A 23,541-nucleotide genomic window follows, 5' to 3' on the forward strand; every position below is an offset into this window, starting at 1 on the left:
ATTTTCTCTTTATAATCGTTTAGTAAGGATATAATTCTTCTTTATGGGACCAAAACAGTCCTTTCCTGCTCTTTGTCTTTCTGCTGCCATGAAGGTATACATGGTGAACCTTTTCCGCTGAGTTTTACTTAGTTTAAAAAAAATAGGTTTGAAAGAATCTACACTCTGTTTGAACACATGAAGTGGCCTTATACCGAATGAGACCCTTGGTCCCTCAAGGTCAGTATTGTCTTTTCAGACTGGCAGCGGCTCTCCATGGTCTCAGGCAAAGGACTTTCACATCACCAGCTGCCAGATCATTTAACTGGAGATGCCAGGGATTAAACCTGGGATTTTCTGCGTGCCAAGCGAATGCTTTGCCACTGAGCCACTACCCCTTTCACCCGCATTTTTCATCAACCATTATCCATGGGCTCTTAGTCATACACGCACACACAAGCCCAAGTGGCACTATATCTAGTTACAGATCTTTTCTACAGCTTTGCTGTATTGCTGTCTGTTAATGGTATGGAATGCATCTAAGCTGGTTCTGCATTTTGTACTAATGCAAGTTATTTCCTATGGTTTGCATGTACAGTGTAAGAAAAGATTACATGCTGGAAACGACTTTTATAGGTATGTTGTATTTGTTTTTAAAAGGTTTTGTAGGATGTTTAATGAGCCCGTCCCATGGCTTTCAGGCTGAGATCCTAAAAGTTGCCTCAGTGAAAATTTGAAGCTCAGTAAAAAGGTTTGGCTTGGACACTATTAGAATAGCAATAAGAGTCTATTTTGTATAAAGATGATTTTTTCAAAGAAATAAAACAGCCAGAAATATGTAGGACTCTTTTCTTACTTGCAAAGTTTAATGTTAGCTTACATTTCAGAGTAAGCCCTGTTTAGGATCTTTTAGCAGCTCATGTTTTATCATTTGTAACCACATCTGTCTGTACACACAGAGACATTTATATGTAGAGGATTAGATCCAGAAGGGCACCTAAGGGATGCTTGGCTTTTTTTTCCTTTTCTGTGAACAGCACATATCCTCTGAACTTGCTGTGTGTCATCATGCTTGAGAAAAACAAGCAGAATTTTATAGACTTGTAATTTCATATTGTATAATTATTTTGGTTTAACATAATTTTATATTGTAAACCTCCTGGGTGCTATTTAAATAAATTAAATTTTTAAAAAGTTCAAGGCCATAGTCATTTAGAATTAATCTTACAGTGTAATCCTATGCAGAGTTATTCCAGTCTAAACCCATTGAAATTAATGAGTTTAGATTGGAGTAACTCTCTTTAGGATTGCACTGTTAGCTAAGTAATTCACCTGCGTTTTTTTTTTTTTAAATTAGGTTATTTCTAGTCTGCCTTTCTCACAGGGTCACAAGACGGATTACACACAGTGAGACCATACAATCAACAAAATGGGGCATTCATTGACCAACGCATTAGGATATTAGAAGTCTGGAACCACTAGAAAGAACTGAAACATAGCCTAAGTATTAACACGACAAATTAAGCGGTACAGGAATTACATAAATAGGATCCTGCTACAATAAGCTGTACACAGTGATATAGAACACGTCCCAATAATTTATCCCAAGTATTTTTGTGAACCATCTTGTATGGTTCAACCCTATTACCTATGCAGAAAAGTCCTCTCGAATAGTTCAGTTTTGCACAGTTTGTGGAAAGCCATGAGAGTGGGAGCTTTCCTGACCTCCTTGGGCAGGCCATTCCACAAGGCGGGAGCCACAACAGAGAAAGCACGTGTACAGGCAAGTTGTTGATTTTGCCCATTTGCAAACTGGCACCTAAAGAAGCCCCTGCTGACATGAGCAGAGTTGTCATGGTGGAGCATAGGGAGAGAGGTGGTCCCACAGATAAGAGGGGCCAAGGACCGTGAAGGGCTTTGAATGTGATAGCCAATACCTTAAACTGAGCTCAGTAACAAATGGGCAACCAATGGCACATCTTCATAATGGGAGTAGTATGCATGCTCCGTCTAGCTCCTGTTAATAGTCGAGCTGTGGCATTTTGGACCAGTTGGAGTTTCTGAGTTGATTTTGAGGGGAGGCCAGTGTACAGTGCATTACAGTAGTCTACTCTGTGTGTGCTTAGAATAAAGCATGTCAGCAGTCACAACAAAGCAATGTTACAGTGTTGCATCATATACTTGTTCATTGTGCAGACAGGCACACTAATGCTGACTTCTGGGAACAGGATTGCATATGATGCTTCATTAAACCTCTTTTAAAAATTAATCTTTCACAATATTTAACTGAAAAATGACGAGCGCATCTTACAGCTCTAAATGAACCGGAAGTCTGAACACATCCTTGTTTGGCTTTGCTGTTAGCCAGAAAAGGAAGTGTGTTAAGAGAGAATTGGGAGCAATTCTGGTTTCACTAATGCTTTATGCACATTTTCTGTTTCTAAGTGTTTTCTCAGGACAGGAAAATAAATATAAGAGGAGAGTTGAGTAATAGGGAGGGGTGTAACAAGAGTTCATACAGGAGAGTAGAGACCGAAACAGAAGTAGCTGTATTAGAATCTGGTTGGAGATTGTGACCCAACAATTACTGTCCTGATCCTTATGGCAAGATGGTTGGATATTCCAGCAACCAGGTTTTAAGTAAGAACTGGTTTTGTATTGAGTGGGAAGAAGTAGTCCACTTGGAGGGGACACTTCCTCTCTTTTCTCCCCCCTTCCTGATTTTTAGACAGGAGTTCTCTTGTCTTTATTGTGTATGAGAATTTTGCTGCTGTTTCTGCCTCTGGGTGGGAAGGTGTCCCTTCTCCTGCTTGCAGGGCTGATTGGCACATGAAGCTCAAGTAACTGAAAAAAGAAATTTTCGCAGAGTCATGCTCATCCTCTTATTAATGAGGTGGAGTTCTATCGACTGTATATGTTATTTTGGGTGGCAAGACTACTATGATTTATCCCTTTTGACCATGTAGTACAAACTTCCAAAATAATGCAGGAGTGCTGGCTGGCTGGTCCTTGTGAAAGTTGTAAAGCCACTCTCCTTTAAAATTTTTAAAAAACACAACATTTTTAATGGCAGATTCAGAGAAGTAGGCATGTTGTTCTACTCCAGCCAAAATCACAGAGACTCATGGCCCCTTAAAGACATTAGAATTTATTGTAAGCTAGAGCTTGCTTCATCAGAGTAATGGAGTATTACATTTAGTTGGCAGTTATATATGCACACCCATGCACAGAGCTACAAACAGCAGAAGGGCGGAGGTGAGTTATTGCAACAAGAGTCTAGAAGGCCTTGTTTCTCAAGACATAGATGGGTTGTTATTACATTGCAGAGCTAATTGCTGAATTAGCAAAGTAGGATGAATATGAATAGTGTACCCAAACCTGTAAGGTGTGAGTTACAGGACTTCGTTGCAGTGAGGTAATTTTCCCATGTCCCTACTGATTCCAATTCTGATATAATGAAATCTGTACATGAATTCCAACTTGCCAGCTTTTCTTTGGAGTTTTTCTTTGGAAGTCTCTAATAAAGAATTGCAATTATTGAATATCTGGGAAGGCTGAAATTATCCTCCACTGGTTTTTGAGTGTTCCCATTTTTAATGTGTGATTTTTGTCAGTTTGAGCTCTTGCATAGAGACTGACCCAAGTAAAGGAAGGTTATTGCTAGCAAGACAGCATATATGACCCATGATGGCTGTGGTTAAATGGCTAAGGGTGAACAAGGCAAAACTGAAACCCGATAAGACAGATAATGCCTAGGTTTATGTCTTTACTGATTTCATTGTTGCTGGTGAGTAGTTGCCTCAAGTTAGGGGGTTGTCTGTAAACAAGGATCAGCCTATTCCCCAGAGGTTTTCTGTGAACTATAGGCAACAACCAGATGCAGGGATAAGCAGAGCTTGCCTTCACCAGAGAAACCTGCACCTACTTCTGTAGGGAGGTATGTCTGTATGCACGCTCTGTGTACGTAGTCATGCTGAATCAACAAGATGACTGTTTTTAGCATTGGTCTTAAAGCAGTGAATTCAGTTTGACACGAAAACATAGGAATTCTGCATGAATGGCCCCTTTAAACAGCCCTTTTGGATTCATATATTTCCATTGATGATTCATTCATCCCTAGGTTTAGTTTCTGTCCAGTCTTTATTCTGTAAAGCAAGGCATTTAGTGACAATGTATTTAGCTCAGATCAGACTGTGAATGACAACCTGTTGACTGGAGTAAATAGTAGGGACAACATTGTACTTGTTCCACCTAAACAGGCTACCAATTTGGTTCGGGGTGCTGATATCGACTTTTAAAGCCCTGTATGGCTTGGCACCATATGGCCTTAAGGAATAAGGCCTACTCATCCGCTATGGTCATTTTCAGGGCCCTGCTTCCATGCCCCTGTCATCTGAGGCTAGATGGATGGTAACCCAAGAAAGAGCCTTCACAGTTGTGGCATCCCAGGGAGATTTGTCTGTCACCCTCTATCATTGCCTTCCTCCAGCAAGTTGAAGACATTGCTATTTTGTTTGGCATTCCCTCACTGAGTCTCCTTCCTGTTTGTGTTTTGTTTAATTGTTCACTGCCTTGGGGATCTGAAGTTGGTGGAAAGGTAGCTTAAAAATGTTTTTTTTAAAAAATGAAATAAACAAACAGCATTAAAACCTGCCATATTCCAGTTCTCTGTAGCTTATAGTAGCAATATTCAAGATAGAAGTTTACATGAAATCAATTACATGCTCAGTATTTTAGTCAATACATTCCTTCACTGAAACATTGCAGCACTGACCTATGTTGTGCAAGTTTTCTTAAGGGAAGGTTTGAAAATTGTATCAGCCAAAAGAAAAGAAAATATAAATAAGCTAATTCATGTTGTCCAAGTAAATTTTATGGCAAAAAGCAGTGCTGTTCTTGGAAAACAAAATATGATGATATTTGAATGCATTGTTAGAATAATGTATTCTTTATCCAGTGGGTAACAGTTTCCAGGTGTAGTGTCTGTTAGAAACAAATCTGTTACATCTAAGGATAGACTTGTAATACATTTACAGTCCCACCCTAAGCTCCAGCTTGAAAGGCCTTAGGATAAAGACTAAGCACTACACCGGTGGAGCTCTATCCTTGTATCCAGAAGATAACCTGGTGGCAAGTCCTGCCAGTGTTGTGCTGGAATCAGCAGTGTAACTGCTACACCAGTGTAGATTTGGGTGGGGTCAGAGCAAGCTGTGAGTGGAGTGGGACTTGGTTGGCTTCCTAACTTAATACGGCTGTGCTCCTAACACCAGCGTAATGTTATGCTGCTGAAAACCCTCGTGTAGCCCATAAAGGCACCTGCAAAGGAATAAATTTTTTGCCACTCCTTCCACCCCCGAAGGAACCCCACAGTGAGTGTCTGTGCAATCCACTAAACCTGAACCACACATGCCTTCCATTGTTCATGCTCAAGAAGATTAATATTAAATTAACCCATGAATCTTGAAAAAGAATAGAGAAAGGAGATGAGGAAGGTCCTTCTCTGAACTCCAAGTTTTCCTTTTGTATGGGGGGAGGTAGTTGTGAATTTCCTGCATTGTGCAGGGGCTTGGACTAGATGATCCTGGTGGTCCCTTCCAGCTCTATGATTCTATGATAGCTGTCAATGATCGTTTTCTTGTTATCATGCTGGGTTGCTTAATACACTCAGGAAAAAAATAAACTAATATCTCCTTGCTAATTTGAACAAGTTGATTAATTGTTTTCAGGTTCAGATGTTCAACTCAAGCAATTTCATTTTATTCTTTCTCAATATTTTAAATAAGAGTTCTAAGTGTTATTCCCAAGGTTCATTTATTTAAGTTGGTAATTTTATCTTTTAAGAATTTGCCAGGCCTTTACGGGGTTGCACGTGCTCTTAGAATTCTTTGATGTGCCCTTAGAATTCTAGACCCCTGAAAAAAAACATTCTCCCATAGTGGGGCTGTCCAAAAGCCCATCAGCTTCACCTGAGCCTTGCCACCATGTTGCAGAAAGAAAAAGGTTTGGCCTAGTCCCAGAGGGAAGGAACAGTTGATTTCAAGCCTGCCCAGAAGGGCATTCAATCATGGGCTCATAGTGCCAAAGGGCATTTAACCCCTGGGAATACTCCCCTTGATCCTCTTGCCAGCGCCATCTTTCACCAGGCATAGGGGTGGGTCAGTAGAAAGCACAGGGTGGAATACTGGGATTTGGATCCCGTTGGTTGGGCAGCCACATTCTAGCAAATGTATGACAGATCGTTCCAACAACCTAAAGGAGGTGGCCCGTAGCTTCTCTTCCTCACAATGCTGTAAACGGAGGTTTGTTTGGGCTGTGTTGCAATTCTGTCAGTAAAGTTGTGGTCCTCTGTTCTTTTTCGGGTGCAGGGCCAAGAACCTTTCCTATCATCAAGTCCTAAGTGCGTCAGTTGTTTTGTTCAGCCAGTAAAATGCAACAGCAGTGCTATCATCACTGACATTACTCCTTTTGAATCTAAATCAAAGAGCATGAATTCATTGGCAAACAAAATCCTTCCCATTTTTGAAGGAAGTCTTTTACCTTTCCTTCTCCCTGACTTAAGCGGAGATATGGTTAGATTATCAAATAAGATGTGGAATGTTTGGCAACAGTGCGCTGTCTGATTCAGATACTGTGATTGCTGAACAGACTGTACACTCTTTATGGAGTTCTGGAGCTGAACTCAAAAGATATCTTAATCAAAACCAATATTCTATATACTTCAGCATTCTCTTCAATTACAACTGTTTCTTAAAGAATTTCATTGTGCTTTTTAATAAATTTTCAAATTAAATTGCCATACGATCCTATTTAATTTTACTACAAAGCTTGTTCTACCATCTTATTCTTACTATTCTTGCTTCTTCTTAAAGACTGTAGTGACAATATGGATAGATTTGTACATATTTTATAGCTTCTTTTGTTCTTCTTTTCTGGTGTGTCCAGCTGTGTGAAATCATTAAGAAGCACGTTGTATTCCAGTAGTATTTGGGTATTTCATGTCCCATGCTGCTATCATATGACTTGCATTGTCAGTCTACAAAGCAAATACCTTGCCGCTATCTCTTTTCCAGGATTTCACATATTTTATTACTGATTTACTCTGCAGTGTGTCTATACGCTCATGTTTCAATGCATTTGTGAAATGCTGGTTGTGGTGTTAACCATCACAAAGGGTATAATTTGTTCTCCCCATATATGTGTCCACCCATCTGTGAGTACTATAAGATAGAGTGCTTCACTGATTTTCTTTCTTGAGCTTTACATATTCAGATTTTATAAGAAGTTTGCACAAAGTAATATCTCCTGGGCAGCAAATTATTATAATAAGTCTTAATAAGTTAAATTGTTCCTGCCAATGTACGTTTTCATTGATGAGTAATAGTGTTCCATATTGCTGTCACAAGAACCTGGTCGTTTTTTTCTTGATCTTCAGCTGTAATCTTATCTGCAAATCTGTTGTGCGTGGGGCTTTTTTTGGCTATAGTTGTCAGAGCTATTAATTTACCATCACCTGATGAAGCAGGTTAGACATCATTTTGTGATGTAAATGCTACAGAAGGCTTATAAGGCTCTGAACTGGCAATGTCCACCAGCATCCACCTCACTTTTATTGATACAAGATGTTTCAGTGTCTGCTGGACATTTGTATATAATAATGAGCTAAGTCATTCTGTGGAAGCATTTGAAAGCCTGTATTTCATTTGGCAAGATTTGAATACATTTTATGCAACACTTCACCCCCCCAGAAGGACTTGAAGTGTTGACATGTTTTTCTATGCTAGAAAATGGCTCTACCATTTTGCTGAGTGAGGGAGAAGGAAAAAAAAGCAATGCAATAATACCATTCATACACATAAATCCTATACAGCTGATGCATCAGATTAAAACGTTTGTAATGGTAAGATTAACTGTGAACCTCCTCCCTCAGACTAACCTCACAGTTTGTAACAAAGTAGACAAAAGTTATTTACAGCTGTACTGGTCCAGAATCAAAATCCAAAAACAAACTACAATCCACGTAATATTGTTATTGCGACCAGCTCCAGTAACACAAAGAAGGGTGCAAGAACTTTTGCGTTTCTTAGGCTAAGTGTGCCCTGACCTGGATGGCCCAGGTTAGCCCAATCTCATCAGATTTTGGAAGCTTAGCAGGGCTGACCCTGGTAGTAATTGGATGGGAGACCCCCAAGGAATTCCAGGGTTGCTATGCCGAGGAAGGCAATAGTAAACCACCTCTTTTGCCTTGAAAACCTTACAGGGTTGCCATAAGTTGGCTGAGCCTTGACGACACTTTATACACACACAGGCTAGATGTAACAAAATACAAAAGTGGAGAAGATATCCCAGGCCATGATTTGAATGACATTCTCTCCTGGCATTTCTGTGCTGAATGCCAGTGGTAGCACATATAGTTTGTGCTATAGTCCTTTTGGACAAGAAAGGAAACAAAAACTAGTGTTCCTTCATTGGAATTACAAAGGCCAATTAATTACAGAGTTATGCACAAACACATGTTGATTTGTGCCTTTGTCCCTTCGTGCACCAAAGCACCTGGAGTGACTGTTACTGTCAGTGGACACAGCCGGAAAGTATCAAGAGAATGGTGGAAACTAAATTAAAGAATGAATTAAATGGTGGTGGAAAGGGCCATCATGTCTCAGCTGACTTATGGCAACCCCATATGGTTTGCAAGGCAAGAGATGAACATATGAACACATGAAACCACCTTATACTGAATCACACCTTTGATCCATCAAAGTCAGTATTGTCTACTGAGACCAGCAGTGTCTCTCCAGGGTCTCAGCAGGGGTCTTTCACATCACCTACCTGCCTAGTCCCTTTTAACTAGGGATGTCAGGGATTGAACCTGGGGCCTTCTACATGCCAAGCAGATGCTCTACCACTGAGCCACCGCCCCTCCCCGATGGGCAAAGGTGGTTTGCCATTGCCCGCCTCTGCATAGCAACCCCCGATTTCCTTGGTGGTCTCCCATCCATGTACTAACCAGGGCTGATCCAGCTTAGCTTCCAAGATCTGACAAGATTGGGCTAGCCAACTCAACATTGTTGAAACTCTCACAGTTCTCTAATACGATCTGCAGAGCTAGATGTCATTCTAGCTAGAAGTAGCCTCTCTCTGATCAGACTTTCAGGTTTTTTCTCTAGGGCTTTGAGGTGCTCAACAGGTTTTTTGCCGTTTGTGCCCTGTGTTCTTCTGACCTTGTTATCCTCCAGAAAGGCCAGGCAGTAAGTTGCATGTTTCCCACCGTGTAGATGCCTGTGTGCTAGTTGTTCAAGGGGAAAGCTAGGAAGGTAAACCACAAGGGAAAGGTCAGAAGAACAGCAGAAGACAGGTAGCAAGTTACAAGCAATTAATAATCTGTATGTTCCTCCCCAGAAAGTTGATGTCAGTGAGACAGAGCTCACAGGAATCAAGAGAGTAGGGACTCCAGACCCAACCTGTAAACTTTGTTACAGTAATACATGATTTATGTGTTCTTCTCTCTTCCTGCATGGGTCATTCTGTCGTTCCCATTCCAGATTGGATCAAAGTGCATATGTAGAAGGGACTTCAACTTTCTTCTGCACTGTTGCCCCAAGTAAAATGGTTCATGGGGGAATTACTTGGCTTGTTGCTGAAGACTGTTTTCTTAAATGGGCCAAACAGTTCCTTCCTCTGACCATTTGTGGTCAGCGTGTGGAGTAGCAGTGTGGGAGAAAGGCTGAAGCTTTTCTTCATGTGGGCTGCAAGAAGTCAAAAATTTGTTATGTGCTGTTTCAGAGGGCAGGGACTAGAACTAACGGGATTAAATTATAGGACAGTAGGTTTTAGTTGAGCATAAGATCGACTTTCTGTTGGCAAGAGCAGTTCAGCAATGGAACCGCTTTCAGTGTGTGTGTGTGTGTGTGTGTGTGTGTGTGTGTGAGGGGAGAGTTGATGATCTTTCTCTTGCTGGAGGACTTGTTCATTCAGAGTGAAAGATGTGCACCTATTTCTTATTGTCAAATGGTGATTTCTTAGGGGCCACTTAGTAAGCAGTTGACATTTGCATAGCTCACTAAAGTATTTGATTCTGTAGCCTTAGGCACATGCAGTCTCTGTGTCTCCAAGCTTCCATATAAATAGATGGCATGATGTGGGGACTCAGCAGCCCTGCCTTCCAGCTGATACTTGCATGGAAACAGTCGTCTCAGGTTGCTCTCCTGGCAAGCTTTCTGTGTAGGAGGTCAGTCCTGACACCGCTCACATGCTTAAGCATGTGAATGGGGGTGGGACTGGGAAACGGGTCTTAATAAAAACCAACATTTCTGAATCATCTCAGCCATTAATTTGACAAAGTGTTGGGAGGAAAAGCCAAACCAGTTTGATAACAGCTTTTGGAATGAGTTTGCAGCACGGCAAAGGCTCGTCTCAGCTAAATTTTGATCATCGGAAACATTCCATTCATATGACACGGGCTTTTTTAGAGAGAGAATATGTGCTTCCAAACATAATAAGATGGAGCCCTTTCTTAACATCTGGAATCCAGTGAATAATTGTCTAAATTATAAAGAATAAAGAACCACAATATATTTTGTACAATGAGCACTTTCACTTTTTTCATAGTGTGCGTGTTGCATTTTAATACGATACCCACATTTATGTAGTGTTTTCTCGGGAGTGGGGGAGTTAACGACTGATGTGCATAGTGATATCAGCAGCAAATAAGTGTAAAACAATATCTTATTAATATTTTGGGAATAGGAATGTGCAATCAGAGTTTAGCTGAGTACTCCAAATCTGCGAGCCTTAGTGCCTGACCTTGCTTCCTTGGTTGTCTTTCAGTCTTTCCCCCATGTCTCCTGCACCTCTTCCATCCAGCTTTGCCTTCCTGCCTGCCCAGAACCACCACCACCACCCCGGCACTTTCTGCCAACACCATAGCAATCGCATCATCCTTATGTCCCTTGTCCTGTATATTGTTTTTCTCAGTTTTATGCTACCTGTTCCCATCTATCACAGAAGCTGCCCTGTGTTGTCCTGATGCAGATACCTTCTGCAGTTAGAAAGTTCATAGATGTTATTTTGTTGTGGACAGTGAAGAAGTGCCATGCCCACCCCCAGAATTTCCACTCAAAGGTCACTGTAATTGGGTCTGTACTACAGAGTTGTGAGGAAGCAGTGGACATCTCTCATTGTTAGTTGATACACCAAAGAAAAACAGTTCAGCTCACCAAAGAAAAACAGCTCAGGGGGTTTCAATGCAAATGACACAAGGAGGGGAAAACAAAGAGATAACTTGTTCACACTACAGCTTGAAAGTCCCACCTAGGAATACAGAGTTTGTATTCCACCTAGGAATTCACAGAGTTTGCACAGAAAAGGACTGATGAGTGAGAGCCAGTGTGGTGTAGTGGTTAAGAGCGGCAGACTCTAATTTGGAGAACCGAGTTGATTTGATTCCCCACTCCTCCACATGAGTGATGGACTCCAATCTGGTAAACTAGGTTTGCTTCCCACTCCTACATATAAAGCCTGCTGGGTGACCTTGGGCTAATCACAGTTCTCTGCGAACTCTCTCAGCTCCACCTACCTCACAAAGTGTCTGTTGAGGGGAGAGGAAGGGAAGGAGATTGCAAACCGGTTTGATTCTCCTTAAAAGGTAGAGAAAGTCGACATAAAAACCAACTCTTCTTCTGGGAGTTGGGAATGTTTAGTATGGAGAAGAGGTGGTTGAGGGGGGATATGATTGCTCTCTATAAGTATTTGAAGGACTGTCACTTAGAGAAGGGCAGGGAGCTGTTCCTGTTGGCAGCAGAGGGTAGAGCTTGCAACAATTGATTTAAATTATGGGTGGAAAGGTACCGACTGGATATTAGGATTTTTATTTTTTTTGCAGTAATAGTTCAACAGTGGAATTAGCTACCTAGGGAGGTGGTGAGCTCCCCCTCACTGGCAGTCTTTAAACAGGCTGAACAAACGCTTGTCAGGGATGCTGTACACTGATCCTGCATTAAGCTAGTCCATTAAGTTGGACTAGATGGCCTGTATGGCTCCTTCTAGCTCTATGATTTTATGACACACAGGAGGTGGGCAAGGGAAGATTATATATTCCCTGACCATGAGGAATGAGAAGTGAATTGCTCTTAGCCATTTTGTCTCAAACCATGAGGGACACTTACCTAGGGACCACATGTTGAGGGACAATGGGAGAAGTCCCAACCCTTGAAACCAAGGTAATGGAACTTTTCTGAGGCCATTTACCTCCAAGGAGAAAGTGCCTTCCCTTCCCCTCCCCACAACAGACACCCTGTGAGGTAGGTGGGGCTGAGAGAGTGTGACTAGCCCAAGGTCACCCAGCTGGATTCATGTATTGGAGTGGGGAAACAAATCCAGTTCACCAGATTAGCCTCCGCTGCTCATGTGAAGGAGTGGTGAATCAAACCCGGCTCTCTAGATCAGAGTCCACCGCTCCAAACCTTCACTCTTAACCACTATTCCATGCTACACCATGCTTAACCACTATACCATGCTGGCTCTCTTGGTGCAAGAAAACTGCAAATTTATTGCCTAGAGGAGGAGGTGACTGTGGAGGCCCAAATGGAGGGTGGAAGACCTGCACCTGGTTTTAGTGTAAAGGAGAAAAGTAAAAGGAAGGCAGTTTGGATAGTAACAGAGTAAGAGCAGAATGTGTGTGTAAAGTGCTGTCAAGTTTCAGCCGAATTATGGTGACCCCTTTTGGGGTTTTCATAACAAGAGACTAACAGAGGTGGTTTGCCAGTTCCTTCCTCTGCACAGCAACCCTGGTATGCCTTGGTGGTCTCCCATCCGAATACTAACCAGGGCTGACCCTGCTTAGCTTCTGAGATCTGACGAGATCAGGCTAGCCTGGGCCATCCAGGTCAGGGCAAGAGCAGAATACAGCAGCTAAATTTCTATGCTGCTGGATTTCAGTGGTGCTGGAGTACATCTTATTTTTGGGCAGAAGTTATAACATTTATTCATCACATCTCAGACTTTGTCTGTATCCTTCTATAATCCTACTCCTTCCTGAATTGATTTGCTTTGTCTTCTAGTTTGCAGTAACCTGCAATAAGACACAAGTTCTTTGATTGCTACCACTTGTGAACACAACTGCCAAAACCACAGGCTTCCCTACTTTTCTCACATCGTGCATTTGAAGATGTATAAAATACTCCAAAAATGTGTCAACCTGTGGTTTCTAAGAAAAGAACTTTCCAATGTACCTCCTGCATTTTCCTTGTCTCTGCCCACATAAATTGTCAATGGCAAATATTGGCCGCTGAAAATTATTTGATAGTAACGTAACAGAAAACTTGTCTGTAGAAAAAAATAATCAATTATCCTATGTCATCCTAAGATTTAAAGCAGGTCAAGATTCCTAAGGCAACCACAAGTAGTGGCAAAATGATTTAATACTTAGTATAGGGCCCTGGGTGTTCCATCTGGTGTTGATGAGACCTTTGATTTACTGCTGGTTCTTATGTTTTCAGTTGGATGTTTTCATATTTTTCTTCTACCCAGACAATTAAAGATGCAGCCCTGATACCTGCTTCACCCAGCACCAGTTTATCTGACTGGCTTACTTAGGATGCAGATAGGATGCGTTGAAATCATAGCTAGAAACAATTTCTCTCCCCCCCACCTCCTTTAAAAACAAACATCCAGCTTAATAAAGCGTTGAACACATGAACACACGAAGCTGCCTTATACTGAATCAGATCCTTGGTCCATCAAAGACAGTATTGTCTACTCAGACCGGCAGCGGCTCTCCAGGGTCTCAGGTAGAGGTCTTTCACATCACCTACTTGCCTAGTCCCTTTAACGGGAGATGCCAGGGACTGAACCTGGGACCTGGTAAAGCAGAGGCTCTACCACTGAGCCAGAGTGGAGAACTTTAAAGCTTGTTGTACACTGTATTATTTTGGTTGTTCTTAAGAAAAGGTACCACGTTACCTTTGCTTTTGGACTTTGCTTTGAACCCGTGCATCTCTCTTCAGCCCACGTCACATGAAATAACAGAATGCACCAGGTTGTCCTCTCCTATGTAGCAATGCTATTTTGTCCTTCAGGGACTTTATGGCTGCTGTCTCCAGAGGTGGCGTTGTTTTATTCCACCTATCTTTTCACAGCAGTCGCTTCCAACTCATGGTGACCCGATGAATCAGTGTCCTCCAAAATGTCCTATCTTTGACAGCCTTGCTCAGGTCTTGCAAATGGAGGGCTGTGGCTTCCTTTATTGAGTCCATCTCTTGTTGGGTCTTCCTCTTTTCCTGCTGCATTCAACTTTTCCTAGCATGACTGTCTTTTCCAGTGACTCTTGCCTTCTCATAATGGGACCAAAATACGATAGCCTCAGTTTAGTCATTTTAGCTTCTAGGGTCAGTTCAGGCTTGATTTGATCTATAACCCACTGATTTGTTTTTTTGGCAGTCCATGGTATGCGTAACACTCTTCTCCAACACCACATTTCAAAGAAGTCTACTTTCTTCCTGTCAGCTTTCTTCATTGTCCAGCTTTCACACCCGTACATAGTAACAGGGAATATGATGGCATGAATTAACCTAATCTTGGTAGCCAGCGACACATCCTTACACTTCAGAATCTTTTCTAGCTCCTTCATGGCTGCCCTTCCCAGTCTCAATATCCTTCTGATTTCTTGACTGCAGTCTCCCTTTTGGTTGATGATGGAGCCAAGGAATAGAAAGTCTTGAACAATTACCTCATTGTCAACCTTAAAGTTGTGTTATTCTCCATTTTTTTCTTCTTGATGTTCAGCTGTAGTCCTGCTTTGGCACTTTCTCTTTTAACTTTCAGCAGTAGTCGTTTCAAATCCTCGCTATTTTCTGCCATTAATGTAGTTATATAGCTTGCCTGAATATGTGAGTGATTGCCAGCCACAACTGTTGCATTCACAGAAATTGTTCCGGTAAGTGGATTTTAGAAGGAAGAGAGAGCTCCCTACGTACTGTCTGATAGAAGATCAGATATCCTGTATTTTGCCTTTTAAAGAACATGTATGAACTGAAAATGAATAATTTATTTTACATTTTTATGGCAAATCTCTGTTTTTGGTATAAAACCAGGGATATTGATGATATTCTGAGATTCTGCTGTTTGGAGTTAAGGGGGGGAATGCTTGCCTTGAAAAGAGCAGTACTTTTGTTTGTTGATATAAAGCAGTATTATTCTTTTGATTAGCTGTTGCAGTTTTAGCAGTTTAAAAATCTCAAATAAGCTCTCTCGCAACATGTAGCTTAATTGCGGCAACTTCAGCATGTTGCCAATGGAGTTTGGCAGTAGTAGTAACCACAGGCAGGCATTGTTTGCTTCCCAGCTCTGTTTATACCCAGGCTCATTATTCTACAGTACTTTTTATGTGTATGCTTAACCAGGAGCACATGGAATTTTTCTCATGTTTTAAGCACGTGTGTAACCAATCTCAGAACCTGAAAACAAAATAGCTCAAATAGTTTTGCAGGCTATAATTCTTTCGAAAAGCTTAGACTGGATGTCTGTGTATTAGGCTAGGACACTTGCAGCTGCTCTCAAGGCATCTGAGTTTCCTACAATGCACCCATGCACTAAGCCACTCCAGTCTAAGCCCACTTAAATAAATTCGACTGAAACAACTCTGTGCGGGATTGCATTATTAATTTTTGAAACTGAGTAGCAAAGGGAATGAAGTTCTTCCTAACGTTCAGACGGAAACTCTTTTGAAATTAGATCAAAAGCGTTTCCGTCTAAACGTTAGGAAGAACTTTCTGACAGAGCGGTTCCTCAGTGGAACAGGCTTCCTTGGGAGGTGGTGAGCTCTCCTTCCCTGGAGGTTTTTAAGCAGAGGCTAGATGGCCCTCTGTCAGCAATGTTGATTCTATGACCTTAGGCAGATCATGAGAAGGAGGGAATCTTGGGCATCTTCTGGGCATGGAGTGGGGGTCACAGGGTGTGTGTGTGGGAGGTAGTTGTGAATTTCCTGCATTGTGCAGTGGGTTGGACTAGATGACCCTGGTGATTCCTTCCAACTCTGTGATTCTATGAATGAAGTATACTCAGTGAAAATTGACACATAATGTCAGTCGCTGCAAAACCCATATATGTGGCATATATGGTTTGCAGCCTGCATGGAACCTCACAGCAGTCCACCTTCCCCTCCCTCTCCATTTCCCAAGGATGTGTTATTTTTCCATATATGCTTGTTTGTTATATAAATTGCAAAGACTCTACGACCATAGTCTCACACTAAAGATTGTGTGCTGTGGTACATGTGTCACATGGCAAGAGTAATGATTTCTGTCCACCTTCTGTACTTTAATATATGCTACATTAGTGGCCTAATGAGTATTACAGATTGCCATAAGCGAAGCTTGAAAACTTGTGATATCTTTCCATAGTAGCAGGGCTACTGAGAGGGAGAGTACAAAATTCCAGCCTGGGATATAGTAAGCAAACCTATTTTAATCAAGCATCTTGAGCTGGCTCTTTTAAATGTGAGGAAGGGGACCCAGAAGGATCTTAGTCTGAGACTGGGGGCCATGGTGGCTTCCATCAGCCCTGCATTATGACAAGTACAACTTGTCTAATTTTGCCTGAGACTAATACTGCAGTTTTTGTTCTCCTGTGACACTGGAATATTGTTAATGTACTGCGTTAAAGGAATGTCATCAGGAGTGTGACAGTGTATAGTTGATGGTTCACCAAAAGATTGATCCATGAAGGCTGCAGTTTATTTTTGTAGAACTGCCAAGAAGAGATGAGATTATGGCAAGAATGTTTTCTGTGGTTCTAGAATCTGGAGCCTGTCAGGCTCTGTACCAGAGAATCATAGTATTTGGATCAAGTATGAGCAGGTTGGATGCCGTGTGGGAAATTAAATGAGTATGCCGAACATTGGGATAGGGTATACTTTCAGTGTGGAGGTATCTGAAGCCATAGAGTTAGTGGCGCTGAACCAGTCAGGAGCGAAGCAATAATAACCCGGACAGCAGAAAAAAAAAGACATCACAGCTGATAGTTTATTTGCAGCCCTTGGCCAGATAAAACAAGATACATCACAGCTGAGATGAGAGGACAGAAGGTGAAGCATCAGAGGAAATGTGTAAGCAGCAGCCAGTTGCTTTTTTGTTTGTACTGAAGGACCAAGCTGGCCCATTATTACCATATGTGGTTGGGAAGACGTGTGTGCTAGGCATAGGTCCATATAAATGAAGCCCATTTCCCAGTTTCCATTCTAATACAAGCCAAGCTCAAGAAAGAAACCTTTCTTCCACTGCCTCTCTTTGCTTTTTTAAAGGAGCTGCAGGCTGAGGATCTAACGTGGCATGCAGAGGATGATGAACAGAGAAATTCCAGTGGATTGTTTTAAAATAGGGACAGAATTCTTGGGAAAGTACTAAAAAGACCACTGAGATTTGGTATCTTGAAAAGAGGGTTTATTGAGCAGGATATAAAGAACACTGAAGCAGTCAGAATAATATCAAGCATGTAAATAGCACTGAGTTACTGGTATGCTCACAAGAAATGCAAATATTCCAAATGCCCTCTCCTCCTGCCCACAGACCTACGCACACCGTGAAGTGTTTTCTTAATAGGGGCGAGAGAGATTGGAGATGGCGAGCAGAGAGGAAAGCTGAGGGTTATATTACCTATCCTGGTAGGATCCTGAGCAGTGAAGTCATTGAGGGAGAGGGCCAGGTGCCTAGGCACTGATAAGCCGAAGGAGTTTCAAGCAGGGCCTTTGTTGGAACTGCCTAAGAGTGCTTGCCTGGATTACAGCGAGGATGCCAGCTAATAGCCCATGTAAAGGTCTAGAGAATTGGGGAAGAAAGGGAGGGAAGCTGGTAATGTTTGTCAGAAATGGGGAAATGGCAGAATTCTTAATGTTACGTTCTTTGTATTCTGAGTTGTGGCAAATAGCTATGGCAGAAATAATTGACTCATCAACTTAGAGTTATTAAAGGCAAGGCTAGTATATTGGATTTTTATGAAATATGGCATGATTTCATCTCATATACAAACCAGAAAGAAATTCAACATGCATCTAAAATATTTCAAAGGTGATGGAAAATAAATTAAAGATATAATGGCCCTTCCTCTTCTTTTCATTTCTAAACGTATTAACCACCTATGCTGTTATTGTACTCCTTTCATACCTGTAATTAAAAGTAAAAGAAAAAAAGTTCTTTAAACCTCCAGTGGCCCAAAGCAGGAACCCTGCTGGGCAAGAGCTCCACCTGACTCTGCCCACATTCTTAAAACACTTGTGTCAGGCGGCAGGAAAGATGTTGATGTGTGCCATGGTCCCACAGGCACTATGTTGGGGACCCCTGGTTTAGGGTGATGCCAGCAGAAATGTGCACTTGGAGTAGGTGCTGATTACAGAATGTGTAAAAAAAAAAAAAAAGGAATGCAAAGAATGTGATTTTCTTGAGCTTGTTATGGAGAGTACAGATGGGTTCACAGGGTACTTCCTGATTGGGGAAGGGGGAATATGGTAGAGGTTGTTGTGGGAAAACATCCAGATAATGAAAAGAAGTCTTGGTACAGGGAAGAGGTGTGCTAGAAGTGATCTTGGCAGAGTAACTAAAAAGTGAATCTACAGAAATAGATAGCAGCTGTCTAGTCCTGTGAGAGGAGAAAATCACATTAACTAAGGCAGAGGTGAACTGGAGTTCCATTGTTCCAGGAATGCTACTGTTAACAACAGTCCCTGTTCCAAAAGCACTCTGATTAATATGCTGAAATATATTGAATAATTTGAGTGTTGTTTTTTTTGCCATCAAGTCACAGCTCACTTATGGCAACCCCATAGGGTTTTCAAGGCAAGTGATGTTTGGAGGAGGTTTGCCATTCCTGCCTCCATGTCATGACCTTGGTATTCTTTGGAGGTCTCCTATCCAAATATTATCCCGGGTCAGGCCTGAGAGTGTGACTGGCCCATGGTCACCCAGGAAGCTTACATGGTGTGAGTGGGAATCTGAACCTGGGTTTCCCTGGTCCTAGTCTGACACCTTAACCACTACACCATGCTGACATTCAATCTGAGTAATAGTCTAACAGCTTTTAGTGTTTGTGGGTCAGTATCCCTTTGGGCTTGCCATTGGTACAAATAGGCTAGATGTTTCCTGTCCTGCACCACCTCTGATTGTTCTTGGCTTTTGTTCTGATAATGGCTCAATGCTATGGTTCGCGAGCTTATGGAAGTGGCAGAGAGGAGCTGGCTGTGGAGTCCAGATGGAGGGTGACAGAAAGAGGCTAACAAAATGAAGACTTGATAGTATCACCAGGACATTATTATAGGATCCATAGTATGTTCACATGATTAAATATTAAAATTAAAAATTGTTCCTTCATTTTACAGTTCTGTGAAAAAAGAACAGTTCTCTGAAATGCTCCTCAAAATGTTAAATGTTGATTTTCATATGAAGTTAAGACTGGCATTGTGGACTATTTAAAATTCATCGCAAAGGAACACTCAAAAAATAATTTTTAACCTAAACTGAGCTACTCAGAAGGGTTTCTTGTGTTCACTCAACTTTCTGAAGAATTTTAATAGCTTTACTTGACTTACTTCTCTTTTCAGCTTCTGAATCGCAAAGACAAGACCACCTTTGAGAAGCTGGACTACTTAATGTCTAAGGAAGATAATTATAAGAGGATGCGGGATTACATCAGATGCTTAAAGATGGTCCCCTGTATTCCTTATTTAGGTAAGTGTGAGAATTATTGTCTTGTTCTGCAGAGAACAGTGTTCAGTAAGACATCTTTGCTGTTCTAAAAGACATACTGGATCCCAACCGCATATTAAACCAATGTGGTTCAGTTGTGTGTGAAATATCCTTGCCACTGGGAATGTGGCCGTTGCTCTCCTGCCATGTGATGAGGTGTAAGTCTCCATTTTCTGAGCTGTGGAGAATGTGAAACAGGCACAGCAGAATAGGTCCTTTATCCTAACACAGAGGTTCTCTCATGATGGAGCTATACCAGAGCCTCTCCTCCCTTCAAAGCTCTCCAAGGTCACTAGCTGCTTTGACCTGACGGAAAATTCCTATCTGCCCTTTCCATGGTGAACAGTGTGAACCAAGGCCAATTTGCAAAGTCTTCCTGAAAGAAAATGTATTTGTAGTTCAATCCACAACACCCAGTGGCCTGTCTCTAAACATTTCTGTGTTTGATACTCCAGAAAACACTTCCAAAGATCCTAAATGGGGGAAAAAAATCTTATTTCTGGCATCTAAGGACTAGAACAGGACAAAAGATATTCTTCCTGTGCGATGGATTTTGTTGAACAGGGCTAGTTGCTTCTCCTGTTGGTTAGATGTTCATATTTTCCTGCAAGCTCTACCAAACAGTATGATATTTAAAGTTTATTACAGAAAGGTTTTACCTTAATTATTCTTGGCGTTAATCTGGGATGTGATAAATTGGATATTTGCATGGTTTTTCAATAGTATAGAAATTGCAGGGATATACATACTATATTATGACATAGGAACCGGTGTTAAGAAGATGTTATAATTGCAGCTTGGGGTTATAAAGAACTCCCAGTGCAATCTCTTAAATGTAGAACTCCTTCATAGGACTCTTAAAGACAAACAGCCCCCCCCCCTTCATTAATGGATGTTGCTGCTCTCCAAAATTGGAAACGTATTGATTTCAGTGATCAAGTATCTGTTTTTTCAGATGCCTGCTAAAACTGCAAACCTCTAGAGCACAGAAATATAAAAATAATATGCTGCCATGTGTGCATAGATGTCCTCAAAATTTAGTATCTGAATGTAGGCAAGAGGTCCTTCATTAGCTCATTTTATTTGGGGTTTTACTGTTTGTTCTGTGAATGCACTGTGTATGCTTTGGCTTCAGTCCCATGACATGTGTTTCTGTGTTTACTTTGTGGCTTTTGCTAAAGAAGTATTCAGAAAAATCTTCTTTTTGCTCGCCTGGGTATGTTTAATGATAAGATCTTCTTCAACTGTTGAGCTAGTGTATTCATATGATGTTGGGCGGTTGCTGTGTTATTTGAATGTGGAGAATCTCCCTTCGTTATGTCTGAAAGAACTATCCCTGGCTAGGTTGTGTATCTACTCTGTGTATGTGTCAGATTGTCAGATATTGCTAGCTTGTAGTGACAGGTATAAAGTGTGTGTGTGTGTGTGTTTTTATGCGGGGTGGATTTACATGCCCAGCAAAGCTCCCCCCTTAACTGGATAAATGTTGTTAGTATTGGACAAGAGGAATAAGAAGAATATGCATTCATGCTGCTTATCTGCCTGTCTTGCTGATTTTCTTTCTCTGGGGCTTTCTCCATTGACTGTATTGGAGACAGCTGTACTTATTTTGTGACATCCAAGTTTTTCATTTGAATCTCGATGTCAGTGGTACAGATCTATGTCAACGTTAAAAACAAAATGGGAAAAGACATCCTGCAGTGTGACAGCTTTATCACCCAGAGGACGATGTGAAACAATAGGGATTTATTTATTTCATTCGTATCTTGCCTTTCTTCCCAATTCAAACCCCAAGCAGCTTTACCTCATGCTTTCCCATTTTATTCTTACAACGTCCCTGTTCAGTGGGTGAGGCTGAGTGTGTATGACTGGCTCAAGGGCACCCAGCAAGCTTTCATGGCAAAGTATGGATTTAAACCTGGGTCTCCCAGATCCTAGTCTAACATTCTTGCCACTGCACCACATTGACATATTTCTTTGTTGCAGCACAAAGAGGCAAAGGCTGCAAAAAGCTCACTTTGTCTTCTCAGCAAAGAAGAGCTACTGAGTCCTGTACTACATGTTACATGTTACATTTAACACATGATCCCAATGGGGACTGGCAGCAGGACGCCAGCTGATGCAGTAGGCTCCGTTCACAGATGAAGATCATTTTTCTTTCTGTTATTTTTGGCACATAAGAAGATCTCTTGATGGCCTGTTCTCTCAATCACCTTCTGTTAAATTTCACATAACCTTTTTTTACTCAGGGAATAGGGCTAATATTTTGCTGGCGACTCCTGGTTTGCAAGATCTTTCCTTGGCGCTACCTTTCCCTTTTTTTTAGTATTAGTATTACAGTTCAGGCTCTGATCGATGGGTACTTTTCCATATTCACTCCTCCTATTCCAACACATTAGTCTTGTGGGTTTTTGCTATGGCACCAGCATATAATTGTGTTCCCTTTCTCTGCTTCTGGAGAATCAGTTAACTGACAGTGACTGCAAAAAGGATGGATGGATTTTTGCAAGAAACTTAACATATTTTGCAACTTGTTTAAAAATGTGATTTTTTAAAATTTAGAACACTTTTTCTTTGTTTCCCCCCTCCCCCGAGGGTAATGACCTTATCTGAAATTTAAAAGTACACAGCTTGTAAAACCAACTGCCAGGAAAGCATGGTGAAACTTGGTGGTAGTTGAAGTTGGGGGTAGAATGCTGTGGAAGAGAAACAGAGCTGGAATTCATGAAGTTGTATTAACATCAAAGGAAATGTGTATATTTCTAGGGTCTTCCCTGCCTGTAGTTTTTATGGTGGGAGGAAAAAAGGAGAAACTCTAGATTCGTATTGAAGATTATGAGGTTGATTTTTAGTTGAACACAGCACAATTTTTGTAGCTTGAGAAAGCAGTGGCTTATGAGGACTTAAAAAAAATATTCCAGAACCTTTTCCAAATCCCATAACTTTTTATTCTTTAGACCATCCACCTCAATTATATATTCCCCGCGAAGTTATGTATTATGTTGGACCATTATCATGATAGCTCTTATCATAGGTCATTTCAAGGTTATTATATATAATTAGTCACATCTGAAACATTACAAGAACCATACCAGCATATCAAAATACATTCATAACCTTGATGTTTAGTACATAAAATATCTGGCATAAACGCTAGATATCAGTGTCATCATGTGGAAAACGAAGCCTCAGCTAGTTAAATTGCTGCTTTAATAATTTTTGTGGCTGCTTTACAGCTCCATGAATATATACAAAACACTGCTTGTTAGCTATGTATCTAATTCCCAGGAGTGCCTCCTATCTGTGGATACCTAAATCTGTACACTTATCCCCAACAGATGTTTCTGCAGACCTGGGGGACCTCCTAGATCTGCAGAAAAATCTGACATTTTTTTCCCAAAAATGGGGGGCAGGTGATTAAAAAAAAGCATTCTCTGCACTTGGTGGTGGTGGCACAGCCTGAGAACTGTGCTGGGCCTGGCTGCAGCGGTGGCTCCTGGCAGGGGCCTCGGCACGACTGGCTGGAGCAGTCTGGACTAGCCACCAAAAAAGAGGGCGTGGGGGGAAGGCTCGGTGCTCCCGGCTGGGCTGCTCTGGACGAGCCACCGAGAGAAAGGAAAGGAGGGGGGGAGCCTCATTGTGCCATTGAGAGAGAGGGAAGACTCGGCACAACGCTGAAGGGGAGGAAGGGTGGGGGGAAACGTCTGCCCACCTATCTCTGCAAGTTTCTTGAAGGTCCCCACTTGTTCTTTTATAGTTCCCGTGGGAGGCAATGGCCGTTTGAAATTTACTTTTTAGATTTTAGAAAACATCTGTACATGCATATTTTTATTTG

General features: G+C 41.5%; 1 protein-coding gene across 1 annotated transcript in view; it reads left to right on the top strand.

Annotated features, from left to right (window-relative positions):
• The window catches only part of RALGPS1 (Ral GEF with PH domain and SH3 binding motif 1), a 224,457-nt gene that overhangs the window by 40,028 nt on the left and 160,888 nt on the right, over positions 1-23,541 (top strand). Inside the window, exon 8 of the mRNA XM_056860277.1 lies at positions 19,562-19,688. Coding sequence (XP_056716255.1) covers positions 19,562-19,688 — 127 coding nt within the window. The remainder of the gene's footprint in view (positions 1-19,561; positions 19,689-23,541) is intronic.

The sequence above is a fragment of the Euleptes europaea genome, chromosome 14 (genome assembly GCF_029931775.1).
Source record: "Euleptes europaea isolate rEulEur1 chromosome 14, rEulEur1.hap1, whole genome shotgun sequence".
NCBI classification, from domain to species: domain Eukaryota; kingdom Metazoa; phylum Chordata; class Lepidosauria; order Squamata; family Sphaerodactylidae; genus Euleptes; species Euleptes europaea.